Source organism: Mastomys coucha, unplaced genomic scaffold (genome assembly GCF_008632895.1).
Source record: "Mastomys coucha isolate ucsf_1 unplaced genomic scaffold, UCSF_Mcou_1 pScaffold21, whole genome shotgun sequence".
Classification (NCBI taxonomy): Eukaryota; Metazoa; Chordata; class Mammalia; order Rodentia; family Muridae; genus Mastomys; species Mastomys coucha.
Window position 1 is genome coordinate 191,792,357 of NW_022196904.1, and position 15,838 is coordinate 191,808,194.

The 15,838-nt window shown below is 38.3% G+C and overlaps 1 protein-coding gene across 2 annotated transcripts in view; it reads right to left on the minus strand.

Annotated features, from left to right (window-relative positions):
* The window catches only part of Fam204a (family with sequence similarity 204 member A), a 28,848-nt gene that overhangs the window by 8,044 nt on the left and 4,966 nt on the right, over positions 1 to 15,838 (minus strand). For both annotated transcript variants that reach the window (XM_031390864.1, XM_031390863.1), the window contains exons 2-6: positions 14,982 to 15,232; positions 14,412 to 14,499; positions 14,253 to 14,283; positions 13,965 to 14,064; positions 5,645 to 5,734 (exon numbers count right to left, since the gene is read on the minus strand). In XM_031390864.1, the coding sequence (XP_031246724.1) occupies positions 5,645 to 5,734; positions 13,965 to 14,064; positions 14,253 to 14,283; positions 14,412 to 14,499; positions 14,982 to 15,224 (552 nt within the window). In that variant the 5' untranslated portion in view covers positions 15,225 to 15,232. The remainder of the gene's footprint in view (positions 1 to 5,644; positions 5,735 to 13,964; positions 14,065 to 14,252; positions 14,284 to 14,411; positions 14,500 to 14,981; positions 15,233 to 15,838) is intronic.

Genomic DNA, 15,838 nt, shown 5'->3' on the forward strand with positions numbered 1-15,838 from the left:
AAAACAAAACAAAACAAAACAAAAAAAAAAACCAAAGAGTTTAAAGGAAAGAAACTTTTTTTTTTATCAAGTTGGAACAGCTTCATCAGTGTAACACAAGTATGGAATGGGCAGAGGGGCAGGAAGGGCATTCTCAGAGCAGTCTGCAGATACACTGCAAAACCTGAAATGACAGCCCAGCTTAGGCTTAGACACAAGACACTTAAGTCACCCTCTTCCCCCAAACCAGATTCCACGAAAACTCAGTCATCACAAATGTGAGGGACAAGTTTCTGGGAAATTATGTGCTTTACTATGTCACAATGAGAGCGTACCAACAGCCTAATTTTGACATACTCTCTTGAGGGGTGTTTTCAAGGTCTATTCAGACATGGTTCTACTTTTAACTTCATTTTTCTCAAAATTGATGCTGCCCTACTCTCTTCACAGGCTTTTAAATGTTAAACATCAAAATGAGCTTCACCTATGGCTGGAAAGGGCTTTAAGAACTCTGGGGTCTGTGCCTCTGAGCAAAGGCTTTATCAGCAGGTCCCAGTCACTGCTTCTTGAAAAAAGCAAACGGTGCTGTTATTAAAAACCAATCTACCTAAATTTCAAAAGGACACCTACCATGCATACATACACTCTATTCAAAGAAGGTTTCTGCCCCAAACTCACACTTCTCTAAAATCCCGTCTCATCACCACAGTGACTGGACTAAGGGATGAATATGAAAATCTAAAGCTGGCAACATTTCCTGCCAAAGCTTTTCTTGACTGGACGCTCCTGAAGGGTGCTCCAAGAGTGGGCACAGTACTAGAGTCTTTCTGAATCTGTGTCACAATAGCAATCATGACCCAGCTGTCCTTTTAGTTATCCAAGATATAAATTACTCGTTTTTCTTTTGACCAGAATTCATTAAACACAATACCAGAACACAGCTTTACATATGTATCAAAGTAAAAGGACAATTGAGAAAAATGTTATCTTCACATCTGCTGAAAACAGTTTTTCTAAAGCAATCTCATTTGTCATACAGTATGACAGGAAAGGTCAGCTTTGAAATGAAATGCCTAGTCAGCATTATACAATTTCAACTTCTAAAACAGCAGAATGAAAAAACACCAAACTACAATCCCAGTGTCCTCAAAGAAAATCCCCATTTCTAAAACCCTAGAGGGAAAGCTCTGAATGCTTTTTCAGGTAGTTGAACACATACATAGCAAGGAAGTTCACCAGGACCAAGGTGGAATTATTAACACAAGGCTTGTACACAATATTGCATGCAACTCCTTCGCAACCCAGTACACTATTTAGAAAACTGCCTATATTCATGAGACGATATGGATTCAGAAAACAAATCTATAATACCTCACACTTTAGCTAACTATTAATCTTGGTTTGCCAAGTAATAAAAGTAGTCAAGAGGGGCTGGAGAGATGGCTCAAAGTTGAAGCACTTGCTACTCATGCAGAGGACTAGAATTCAGGTCCCAGCAATACACCATGCAGCTTATAACTCCTATAACTCCAGCTCCAGGAGATCTGACATCTCTTCTGGCCAACTTGGGTACCCACATTCACTTATGTTTTCGTGGGCAAATGAACACACACATACATGATTAGAACTAAAATAAATCTTTTTTAAAAAGTAAAGTCAATCATTTTTGGCAATCACAATAATAACTTACAATAAAAAAAAAAAACACAGTAAAAGAACCAGCAACAGATGCTAAAATAGATTAAAGTATAACATCGGAGTGCTGTAGCCTCAAACTGTCTCTCCATAGGGTACTTATTCATCACAAAGGGGAAAATCTCAGAGCTATCACCTTCACCAAAGTCAAACCATCAAAAAGTGGCACAGAGATGGCATGTGCCTCTGGAAAGCCTGAGAAGGACTCATGGCTACTGCTTTGACTCATCAAGAGTAAATACTAGACAAAACAAAACTGAGGGGTGTGTACTAACTGGCCTCTCCTCAAAAACAAGGTCTTGAAAAATAAGGAGGAGCACCCATTCTAAATTAAAGGAACATAGCAACAGAGTACAATGTTAGAGAACAGGATATGCCTTTGCTAGAATGCAAATTAATGGAATAAATGCAAATTTAAAGTATATGGACAAAAGAAAAACTTTTTTTGCAAATTTTACAACTTTCTTCTTAAAAAAATTTTTTTTGTGTGTAGGTATGTACACATCAAGGTCAGTTCTCCCCTTCTACTATGCAGATGCCAGAGATCTAACTCAGGTCCTGGACTGAACAACTTGTTGGCACTTTTTCTGATTAACATTTTTTGGTGTTTTTGTTTGTTTTTTGTTTTTTGTTTTTTTTTTGTTTTTTTTGGTTTTTCGAGACAGTGTTTCTCTGAGTAGCCCTGGTTGTCCTGGAACTCACTCTGTAGACCAGGCTGTCCTTGAACTCAGAAATCCATCTGCCTCTGCCTTCCCAAGTGCTGGGATTAAAGGCATGCACCACCACCACTGCCCGGCTTTCTGATTAACATTTTTATATGGGTATGTATGGTGTGGGTTTGGGGTCACTCGCTGTGTATGAAGATCAGAAGACAACTCTGTAAGTTAGTTCTCTCCTCCCACCTTCACATGAATTCCTGTGATCAAGCTCAGGCTGTACGCTTGTACAGTAAACAGCTTTACCCACTGAGTGATCTCCTTGGCCTCAACATCCTTAATAGCAAATAAAACTCTGCTACAAGGAACTCAGAACCTTCGGTGAAACAGATACTTCTCTGAAAAATTTCCTGGATTCAAGTAGAAGGCCTAATAAACTCTGCTTTGCCTTGTCTTTTCTTCCTCAACCAACACAAAAAGTCAGAGACAACTGAATGAGGGAAGGAGTCTGCTATGGCACTATGTTGTTGGAAGAGAGCACACGGAACATAACTCTTGGGTCTCCAAAAGAACGATGGACAAAAAAAAGAGAGAATACTAGTCTGTATCCTGTAACCCTGAAGAGTGCAATGAAGACAAGCACACAGCATTTCTAAAAACCAGCAAGCAAGCAACCACACACCAGAGTCCTGCTGGTTTTCTTAGGTTGTGTCTTTTGAGCTTTACCAGAACAATCCAACAGCCCCAGACCAGCGTTCAAAACTAACATCAAACAGTCCTAGAATCTTTCAAGCCACTCAAGAGATACCCGTTCAACAAGTGGCACAGGGTGAGATCCCTCCAAAGGTTTCATTCCAAATCCACATGAAGCTGCCCCCAGCTTCTAAATCCACAACATGGTAAGGACACAACCCGCTGACTGGCTATAAGCACTCTATGCACTTTCAACCTCATTGGATCCCACTCTTCCCTAGTCCCATCCTGACGTCCTCCTCAGTCTGAATCTTTAGAACCATGGTAGAGACCTAACACCTGAAGTCCTGTCCAAGCCCATAAGCACTGTTCCTCTCCACCATTCCCTCATATGTCCATGGCCACTCTGTCAAACTCTACAGGTGACATTCACTAATTGGTATAATCTTGTTATCTTATACGTTTAAGAAACCAAGTCACTACTAACAGCATACCTATGGGTGCATTCCAAGTACCACACCATCAACACACACACCATGTTTGTTGCATGAAAGCAAAGATTAACATATAAGGATAAGAAATAAAGCACAGATTGACATGTAAGGATCTTACACTGAAGAAGCCACAGATAATCAATAGCTAGTTCAGTCCTACTGAACTTGTAGCACAATTTAACAAATCTTCAAGTTCATTTTATTAAATGAACTTTTTCCCTTCCAAAATAGTGATGAAATACTACTGTATCAAACAAGAGCCACACCCACTAATTCAGAATACAGCATTTTTAAAAATAAAATAGAACAATTGTCAAACTAAGCATAAGGAGCATTAGAAGATGGGAAGAGTAAAATATAAGAAAAAAGCAAATACAAAGAATACTTCATCCAAGTTCGGCTACAAGGTAACTGTGTCAAAGCTTTGATAGCCATGCTGAATCATAGCACCCTCACAAATTAAAAACATACCAAATGCCTGGCATGCATTTTTCTTTCTTATATAATGCAGCAATTTTGTTTCTGGATATAAAGGACACTCAAATGGGGGTTCAAACAGATGCTAGTATACTCATATTTACAGTTGCATGTTCACTGTAGTTAAACAGTGGAAGCAGGGTCTACCAGCAATTAAATGCACAAACAATAGCACAATACCCCAAATGTGGCACAGTGATAAGCAGTCTTGAAATGGACAAACATTCCAACATACACTACAATACAATGATCTCTAAAGATGTTATGCTAAAGAAATACTCCAGACACAAAAGTATAAACATATGAGGTACCTTAAGAACCTGACTGCACAGGCAAATGGCCTGCTGTCAAAGAAGGGTGGAAAGCAGACTGCAGAGTAACGGCTTAGGGTACAGAGCTTCAGTTTTCCAAGATGAAGAATTCTAGAGACAAGTAGTGGGAGAACCTGCACAGCGCTGTGTGATCGATGGTACTCAGTTACACAGTTACACACAATTATACTCAGTTACACACATATATACAAAATATTATTGTGACTAATTATTCTTAAAGACTTAAAATGGACAAATTTGAAATCCTTAAGTCTTTCAGATGATTTTGGTATCATCCTTCAGCCTTTCTTTCAAATTTGTCTAATCCATACATAAAAATCCATAAGATTTTTAAGGGCTGCAGCTAAAAATAGGCAAAAATTCACATTCACTGACACCCACACACACTTACTCACACATGCATACATACTCTGACACACATACACACTCACACATATGCACACACATACACTTATACACACACAATGGGTATAAATGGTGGGTTTTTAGACAACTGATGATGGGTAAATGCAACAGTATTCCATAGAATAATCTACTGAAAGAGAACTTTCTCATTTCAGATTGGAAAACAGAAAAAAAAAAACAAAATAAAACAAAACAAAAAGTCTGTGAGTTACAACACTAAGAAACAGCCAGCAATTTGCTTAGATGAGTTATGATGCTTTGTATGTGACTAAACACCAAGGAGTGTTATATGCTAAGGAAATAGGGAATCAAGTACTAAGAATGAAAACTAGATATAGATTTTTCATGTTTTCTAGTCTATTTAAAAGAAAAAAACCCAAAGAACAGGAAAACCTATGAGTGACAGGTCTATAGGACCCCCACCTCCAAGGACATGAGTCAGAAGCATCTTGTGACCTTCTGCAGCTGAAAATATATTAAATTATATTTAACTTTATACTACTATAGACCATGTGAGAAATAGCTGAAACCCCACAAGACTGAGCAGTATGTACAGCATCTACAGTAAGAGACTGTAAGCAAGGACTAAGAAAAGGCTGCAGGGTGTGACTGCAGAACACATAGCTGGCCCCAGTGAGGATAAACTGAGCTAGACATCATGGGAAAAATGAAGGCACCCTTTGAATCATATCTGAAAAACAACATCAACCTCAAAAACAGATAAAGCAAAAAAATCTGCCATAGGCCAGGTAAAACTAGGGTCAAGTATCAATTATGTAAAATTTTCATCCTAAGTTTTAGACCAGGATAAACTTAAAACATTAAAGTAAACATAAAACCTAGATTTCAAAATAAAGAGTAGAATGAGAGAGAAGTATGAGGGCAACAGAAAGCTGGACTGAGTCTGACTTACCTCTCGAGTAGCTAGCTGGTTGCTGAGCTCCTCAGCCTTCTCAACATCCCACTCCTCCACAGCCTGGTCGATCCTCTTCTCAAGGCCTGACTACAAGGAAAAACAAAACACAAATCATGAGCAGGAAAGAAAGTCAATCACTTGCTAACCAAGACTATCTATCACAGGACTATAGCTAATGCCACTTCCATTCAGCCCCCTCAATAACCCTACACAGGTTTGCATCAATTCCCTGGATGTTTCTGAAACATTCGGTGGCTACTCAAGGTCCCCAAATTTCTCAAGCTAACAGTAAAAAAGAGATGCAAATTCAGATTTGGGGGTGGGGTGGGGGAGATGGATCCAGAGATTGCTATTCCCTAATAACAATGATGTTAATGGCACAACGGGTCAAAATTATGGATTGTTCACCAGATGATAGAACCTGGGCTTATTCTACAAAAGCTGTCACTTGCATCCTTACAGCTCCATGAAATGTTAGCTTGTTTGCAAGAGGTGGAAATAGCCATAAATTACTCTTGGCTGACATCAGTCTATAAGGTGTAAAGCCACCCACATCCAGGTTTGGAGTCTGAATTCTCAACTACAACACATTCCATAACCTTTCACCATCTTCAATTAGGTCTGCTATGCTGACTACTCTACAGAGAAGAAAGTAATAAATAATTACTTTATTTTCCTATGGAAATATTTTAATTTATTAAAAATATTTCAAGAAATCAAAAATTTAAGTGTCACGGAATTACCAAACTAGGTAGAGCTCATTATACACTTATCAAAAGACACTCAGCTATAAACAAGGTCTAGCTGTGAATAGTTACTACAGAACACATAAGTTTTAAGTGATCTAATATATGCTTCTTGGAGTTGCCTCCTATTCCTTCATTTCAACACAGCGAATCTTGGATCTCATACAAACTTTCTCCTCCTAATGCAACAGCAAAAGTGCTGAGAAAAGTTCTTCTACCAGTAAATGCTTGATCATAGCCATCAAGAGAGGGAGATTTTGCTCCTGTACTGTTGTTGAAATGAAGACTTTAGTAACTGCAATATAACCTACCTAAGAAGACTAGAAGCAGAGGCCAGTGAGTATTTCACCTGACATCTTTATCATAACCCATCCAAGGACTTGAGTAGTCAACTAGTTTCCCACAGTAGCTGGAGACTTTCATTAAACTGCCTTTCGTTATCTCTGACTCAGGCCACATGATTCTAATGACTGGTTTCTACTCTTGTACAATCTCCAGAAATTTCCTTGTCTTATATGTCTGCAGAATTCTTCTCAAGTTGGTGCAAATACTATGGCAGACTCTTTATGAATATCTTTCATTCCCAGAAAGCTCTGATTGTGTACTTGAGGCCTGTGCCATTCCAAGTGAGGTCTGTGTACACAGCTCTCACCTGCCAATAGTGCAAATCTACAAACTGTTTATTTTGGGTTCACACAAAGCTAAGAATCTTGTACCAGAGTGCAGATCAACTACCTGGCTAACAGGTTTATCTAGACACCTCTTTCTCAGCCTCGTCTATACAGCGCTAATACTTACTAATCTCTGGCCACACATGCCATCTTATTAATGTTACCAGCACCTCTGACATACTTCCCTTTAAAAAAAATTCTTCCATTTTTTTCAGATACGACCCTGTCCGCTGCTTTACTTACTGACCTTGCCACCTTTCCTCATGTCCCACACCAAGATGGCTCTCCTGACTGCATTACTAAACTTTGTATCTGTCCCTTTAGATAGGTTCCTCTGACAGACTAACTTTCTCCTTTCTTGGGTTCTATGTTCACTAAAGGCAAACTTTATGTACAGTAACTAGCTTGGAGTATTCCCAAATTGCACCCAGTTCCTTCCACACAGGCGGCACTCACTCAGCCAGTACTAGTGCACTCAAGCTGCAGTGTGGTAATCCATGTCTGCACTAACAGTAGAAGGAACCAACCTATACTGTAGCTCTGAAAAGAATTTCATGACAATAACACTGAGGTGATGATGCTCTTACAATCAAACAGGGATCACAGACTGTCGTGCTTATCATACAAATTTATCTACAACGAATAAAGACTGTATTTCTTGCAGCTGGACCCATGGCTCAGTAGTTAAGAACACTTGCAGTGAACTCAAGTTCAGATCCCAACACTTCCAGTGAACCCAAGTTCAGATCCCAACACCAAAGTCAGGTGGCTCATAACTGCTTGGAACTCAAGTTCCAGAGGATCTGACACTTTTTCTGAACTCTGTATCTCTTCAGGGTTCAAGGTTATCTTTATCTTTAGCTCTCAGTATAGTACAATTAGAAATTTATAGTCTCCATTTAGAACTTCATTTTAATCTATAATGGAAATGAAGTTATTTATTTACAAAATGCTAGCACAATAGCATTTATTCCCTTTGCAGAATAGAGATTTCCTCAATTGCCTCTGAGACAGATAAAGTAAACATTAATATCAAATTTAACTTTCTTATATCACAAAGCCTGAGGATAGCTGAATATCTCAATTCATTGTTTACCCAAGCAATCACCCAGGCTAGCTCTACCCTTCTACCTTAGTAGCCTGTCCACTAGTCCTCCCTTAAGACTGTCACATATGTTATACACAGTACCTGTGCTCTCTTCCAATTATCTAAGCTTCTTGCCTTCCTGTATATAGTGCCCAGAGTAACCCATAGATCCCAAGACCTGCATAAGTCCACATGCTGAACCATTCTATTCAATCAACTTGTTAATGTTCCTCTGGTACGTTGGGCTATAGCTTAACAATGAATGTCATAAAGGGAAGGGAAAACTCCTCTATCACAGAAAATCTTATAAATTGCTGAGCTTAAATAAAGGTGAAGTTTCACTTGAAAATAAAATTAGGCTGGGGAACATCTCTTAGTAGTAATGCCTAGAATAAATAAAACCCTGGGTTTGATCCCTAGCACTGCATTTAATCCAGTATAACAGTGACACACACTTGTAATCCAAGCATTCAGTGGATACAGGAGAAGTTCAAGGTCCTTGAAGGTGCATTCCTTTAATCCCAACAAAGGGAGGCAGAATTCAAGGCCAGCCTGATCTCCACAGTGAGTTCCTGGATACCCGGAGACCTAGTAGGAAGACCTTGTCTAAAACAAACAACAAATAAACAAAAGAAGTTGTTTAAGGTCCTCCTGGGCTACATAATAAAGTATAAGGCCAATCTGGGCTTGTCTTAAAACCAAATAAAGGAGTCAGTTAAAATTACCAGTCTACCTTACCCTCATTCAACCAGTTCCCATTCCCCTAAGCGTTCAGAAGAAATGTGGTCACAGTTCTGTGTGCTTGCTTACTCTTAAGCCTCAGCTTCCCAAAGACAGTAAGATTATTGGCTCAGATGAACAAATTTTATTTATAGAAACAAAATCCTAAGTTTCTATTACAATTTCAACTTTGTCTGTAATAACAGTTCTTTTTAAAAGATGTAACTGATTCTTGCATTTTTTTCCTTCTTTCATACAGTCTCAATCTCCACCCCCCTCTCCTCAATACCCCCCCAGTTTTGTTTTCAGACAGGATCTCACACTGTACCCCAGGTTTGTAAAAGTAAAAGTATCTTTTATCCTCCTATAGTAATTGTCATCTCGGAAGCTTACTGCCTCCATCTGCTAACCTAGGCCTACTCCTGGAAACTTCTACCCTCCATTTATCTAAGCCTAGAATGCTTTCAGCCTCTGAGGCTTACTGCTGAATAAGTTCACCCTTTCCTAATTCTTTCTAAGCTCTGGCTGGCTGGTCAACTCAGTTGTTCTGGCTCAAAACACCTTTCCACACTCGATGATTCAAACTGGCTCCTCTCTTGGCCTCCGGCTTTTGCTGATAGTCTCAAACTAACTAACAATATGTTCTCATCTTTTGGCTCCTTCTCATTCTCTGGCCTTTTCTGTCCTCACCTGTGTCTAGGTTGTTCTCTCTTCTCAACCTGTCTCTGTACAACTGTCCCAGTAAAACTGTCTGTTCTCCCTCTCTGCACTATTCCTCAAGTAGCTTCTCTTTCCTCTCTTGAGAGTTGGGCATATCCCATTCTGTCAACTCCTTCTCTAATCTCTCACTCTGTCTGCCACTCAATCAGACATCACTTTCAAATACTTTCAAGCTTTCAAACCTTCCTTGTTTGGAATTAAAGGTGTATACTAAGGGTGTGTCTGTATTCCAGACAAAAGGATTAAAGGACTGAAACACAGCACAACCACCAGAAACAGTTATTTGTTTTTGTTTTGTTTTGTTTCAGTAAATAACACAATCTCAGGGTTCACAGTGTCAACAAATATCCTAAACATGGGTTGTCTGTAAAGTTATTGCACTACTCATGCCTCAGAGTACTGAGTTTATAGGCATAACGTACATACGATGCCTGGCTTATTCATATATTTTACTAAAAGTAAAACAGAATAGCTTCTTTGGGCTCTGAAAGTTTTTTTATTCTTCTTTGTATCTATTAAGAATAAGCATTTCAGTCGCCAGGCAGTGGTAGCACATGCCTATAATTCAGCACTTGGGAGGCAGAGGCAGGTGGATTTCTAAGTTCGAAGCCAGCCTAGTCTACAGAATGAGTTCCAGGGTTATTCAGAGAAACCCTGTTCTGAAAAACTAAAAACAACAACAAAACAAGAATAACCATTTCAAATACATTCAAAATTCCTTTACTATACATGCCCATCACCATAAGACCATAAGTTCATAGCACTTAGCCTAGAATGCTGTTGAGAAAGTCAAATGAAGTAAATCTTCCACTCCGGAACTAAGCAATCTGGAGTGAGTCTCTAAACATCTATGGCTGTAGTTTTCTCACTAAAATCAATATAAAGCCATGCTCTCTAAACTATTTAGCCAATTGTTCAAATACAGATGGTTATCCAGTAAATACTAAATGTTGCTCTTATCTCTGATATCAAGATGACTTTCCAGTGAGGTTACAGACTTCAGGGGCTTAGATCCTAGACTTAAGAATTCAACTCTCAGTAAGTTGTTTCATCAAACAGGATTTAAGATTCCAAGCTTTTTGGATTTCAGAAGACCCCCAAAGTAGCCCTGACTTACACATAATCCTCCATACCAGAAGAGAAGCTGGAGCTGCAGGCTACTGCAGTGCCTTACTGTACTCCAGACATTTTTTACCTGAATAAAAATTAAGCATAAAACATCAGAGAACAGGTATGTTTAGGAATGGCAATTTAGCTACAAGTGGAAATTTTACCTAAAAGCAGTAGGTAAAAGGTTCCCATAAGACAACAGCTGACCTCTAATCAATAAAGCTGTCCTACAGATGTCAAGAATGCATAATAGCAAATGTGTATTTCACAAGCACTAGGCTTAGGGACTCACTCCACATGTACACATGAGGGATTCCTTTTAATATGTGACTAAAGCTTTTTAAGGCCAACCACATCATTAATGTATTTTTACATAAATCTAACTGCTAAATATTTATTTGGATAATATAACCAATCTCTAAAATCATAATACAAATAAATCATCTACTGAAATTTGTTTAATTATGACTGAATTTAAATATCTAGGAGCAAAACTTTTCCATAGAGAAGAGGAAGAAACAACAAATAAACCTCAGTTATATATTAAGAAGTCACATGTGATGATTTTGTTATTTTATATAAAGTCATACAAAACTTAGTTAAGTTAAAAGAAAAATTCAGATTGGAGCAAATGACTTAAGTTTAAAGTCTTACATCTCACCTGCTATTTGTTTTTAAGCCAAGTAATACTAACCTTCTGCTTCTTCATCAATCTCATAAGGCTAACACTGGCCCTCCCTATAGATATCATCACAGGATCATAAAAAAAAACACTGTGACTCTTACTCCCCAAAGTTCTTCCCAAACCCCGCGCCTGCCTCCCTATGCACTCAAGACAGTCAGGTTTTGATCTAATCTACGTACTAGAGTGCTATATAAAGGTCTAAATGCAAAAAGTATTCTGCCACAAAAAAAAAAAAAAAAAAAAACAGGTTTAAAAAACCTAAAACCTAATCTATATAACAGCGCTTTCCTCTCATGAACAACTTTAAACAAACATCAAAGACAGTAACTCTTAAAAAAAAAATGATAAAAGTATCTGTAGTTCTCATGCCCAGTGTCCATGTGACTTACCCAGGACTACTTCAACAATGGTGCTAACTAATAAAATTGAGTCAACTATGGAATACTTAAGATATTTATAGTAAACTGAATGAGTACAGTTTACTCTTCAGAAATTTCCATGTAGTTCTAAAATAATCATGCTTTAATTACATAATTATTGGTATCTATTACATCTATACTTAATACAAAGAGCACTTTCATACAGCATTGACTATTAGGAAAACTATATGTAAAAAAAATTACAAGTGTCTCTACATTGTCTGGCAAGCAGGTGACAGCAGTGTTACAGTACACATTCTGGGCTGAGCATCAGTTTGGCTTGGCAGGACTCCAAGGAAGGGTATGATAGACATGAGATTAAGAAGTTTTGTTTTGCTTTACTGTTCTTGAGGGTTGAGTGAAAACAAAATAAAAAGGCTTTCTGGTAACAGATCAGCCTCTGCTCCAGAGAATAAATGTTAGGCTGGAAATCCATATTTGTTTACACTGCACCACGTGTCTACACAGTCCTCACCAGATTCCTAACTATCTGTTGGACTTACATGTATTCAGAGCTTTCATCGTGGTATCTCTAGTATAGACATGTTGCTTTTTTTTTTTTTTAAGTTTATTTATTTTGCTGGTCTCACAGTAGAAACCTCAGCAGGACCCCAACGTGCAGACTGCTGGCATGCAATTACACTCAACTCCCAAGAGGCACTGAAATCATTCAGCTGCACAAAACCCTTCCTTTCCTTTCATGCCTGCATTTACTTGAGTATTAAGTGCTGGATAAATATAAGCCTGGCAATAACAGTTTCCCTGTTAGAAGACCCATAGTGTTCCTCCCCAGGCGTCATTTATGCAGCAAACTCTTCAGGAAGAGTCCAAACTTACACAATGGATGCACCTGTGACTACAATCAGACAGAGTTCACACTTCTAACTGCTGTTTTGACTCTTCTAGAATGCATGTGAGACAAACTACTAGATGCTAAGATGTAGTTCTTCAAATGATAGGATGAAGAATCCTTGTGACTCCATACAAACTCTAAATTCTACATGAATAAGAGCTAGTCATATGTAGCCAGTCCTGAGATTATACAACTTCAAACATATGGTAGCAACAGAGTTGTTACCCCAGCCCCCTTAGTCCTCTAACCCTAGGATCCTGCATTGGATTCTCATGTTTAGACTCTACCAATACTGCCTCCATAGCCTCAAACATGTGGTTTGTTCCTTCAAGGCCTGTCCTCATTTCCAGAGATTAACAACTACAAATACACACCAGAAGCTCACACTGCTTTGAACCCCCACCTCATCACAGTTGTTAGCCACTCCGTTCCTATGTTCTGATTAACGTTAGCCACTCCGTTCCTATGTTCTGATTAACACTCCTGCCCCAAAATGAATTCTGAATAGGTTCTACTCGAAATCTTCTCTCCTCCTAACTTTTCTCAATTTTCTAACTAGAATTATTATACATGTCATCACTTGAAAAAAAACTAATAATGCAAAGGTAAATACTTTCAATTCTACTTTCACATTAAAACTGCAAAGCACTGGCACTTTTCTCCTTCGTCATCAACACCGTTCTCATTCAGGACCGTTACCTTGTGCTGAGTCTGCTGTTCTCATTCACTTTGACTACATCACCACCTACCTATTCTCCACCACAGTCAGGGAATCTTTAAGTATAAGTTAGATCATGTCACTCTCTTAATGGCCAAGTGTACTGTAAATAAAGCCCACTTCCCACATCTCTGAGGTCCCACCCATGTTTGGCAGTTCTACAGGATTATCTTGAGCCTTTTCTACCTTCCTCCTCCTCCTCACTTCAATCCAGTCAATCTAACCTTCTCACTAAAAAACAAACAGGTCTCACATTAACCCTTCCTCTAGAGTCCTCACGTATGCTTGAGTAGCCTCAGGTTGGTCATTAGGTAAAGGCTTTCACCACCCTCCACCATCTCAGTGAGATGGCCTCTTACAGTAGCATTCTTTCACTACCCAAGGCAAAGGGAGTGAGGCTCTCCACAATATTTTTACAACTAACACTTTTGAACAGTTTTAAACTAGATAGCCACTAGGGACACAACAGAACATTTTAAGTTTCTAATTATGTGAATTAATGAACTAGCAATTTTAGGCATAGCTCATCAAAAATATGTCCTGTTAGCTAAGGAGGAATAATATAATAAATATAAAAAAGGTTCTTACCTTCTCAACTTTTTTCTGTTTAACAGGGGGTTCAAATCTATCATTGGCCCCAAAATATTGAGTTAGCTCTTTCCACTGGGTCTCACTTGAGGACTGCTCACTGCAAGAAGATAAATTAACTCTGTGTACATAAATTATGGCTCTTTTTACTTTGTCTATTTTTAACTGGATAATAATTACTCTTCAAAGACTACTTCTCACGTCTGACCATTAACAAAGGCAAGTAGGGCAGCAATCTAGAACATTCCACCACACTGCTGAATAGTAACTACTTTAAAATCTACCTACCTGGGAGATTCTTTTTCATTCTTCAATTTGCCTAAAAGGAATTTAGAGTGTCAATGCTTAATTATGCAGCTATTATTTCAAAATCATGTTTTAAGAAATTAACACAATTAATCAACTTAAAGTTAGCACAACTAACAACCTAAATTTAAAAATAAACACCTTTTTTGGAGCGTTTTCTTTTTTTCTGTCTGAATCTTGGCGTTGAATTTTTCTGTTCAGAATTTTTTTTATGCAATTCTTGAAATTTCTATGTAAAAAGAGAAAAGGTATGTGTGTGCATGTGACTGAAGATAAACATACAGTTTAAAAATGAACAGACGTGTTAAATAAAATCCTTATGCTCTGCCATTTCTAAAGACACCAACTAAGGAATTCTGTTCTTGAGCTACTTTAGTCCTCTCAACCCTCAGCTGAATTGGGACATTCGCTTGTTCTGATATAAGCTGTCTGATAATGGAGAATGAAGCTCAATAGCTCATATAATTAAAGGAAGAAATAAAGAAATAAACTCATTTATCATGTTAGGTAGATAATCCTATGAAGTAGATAATCCTTATGAAGGTTTTACTACGTCTACTTATGTAAAATAAAACTAGACTCCAACTAGTATCCAACAATAGAAGTATTGAGGCCCCTCTACTGTCTGTTGTATCCCAACATACTTTGCCCACAGCACAGAGAACACATGTACACATGCATACTTTCCTAACCACACAGAGGGAAACCTACATGCCACATATTTAGGGGAATCCCAGAAGGACACTTCTCATATGCATCTGCATCAGCCTCTGTCTCCGTCTCTGGCTGGCCTGCCGGGAAGTCTGGCACTGCTGGCTTCATACTGCTGCCAGTCTTTCCATCTTCCTGTAAATTCAGTTCTGAAGGCTCTGGGTTCTCTAGTGTGATTTCATCTGCTGAATTTGACTCAACGTCACTTTCATTTAGTCCAGGAGGTAACAGTCCACTCCACATCTTTTCTTCTAATAGGAGAGAGGGAAGGATGAATTCAAACTCAAGTAGTAGCCATGGAAACTATTTTAAAACCACTAACAGATACCACAGGAGACCAATATGTCTGCCAATGACCTAGGGACAGCCAACTTAAACTTTAAAATCTAAAATGGGTTTTAAATTTAAAATGGATAAAGCAGAACCCTGATTTATCTAAAGTATGGATTATTCTGACTAAACGAAACTTAGTAAAGCACTCATGGCTCAAGAATGTCAGTAAGAACTTAAAACAATGTATTTTTAAATTTTTATTCTGTTTTGTTCTTTTACTAAGACAGGGCCTTACCCTAGAGCTCAGGCTGGCCAAGAATTCCTAAAGACCCTCCTGCTTCAGCCTCTTAAAATGCTGCAATTATACACATGAAACATCACAACTAATTTAAGGCTTAAAATACCTTGTTTCTTACTGTATCCATGAAAGAATGAAATAAAGGTTGATGTGTCATCTATACTGAAGCATATATAACTTTCAAAGGGCGTATTGTCTAAGAATACAGATATATAATCTATATTATATATCTGTATTTTAAAGGGTATAGCAATATGTGCCAATAAGATAGCTCAGCAAGTAAAGG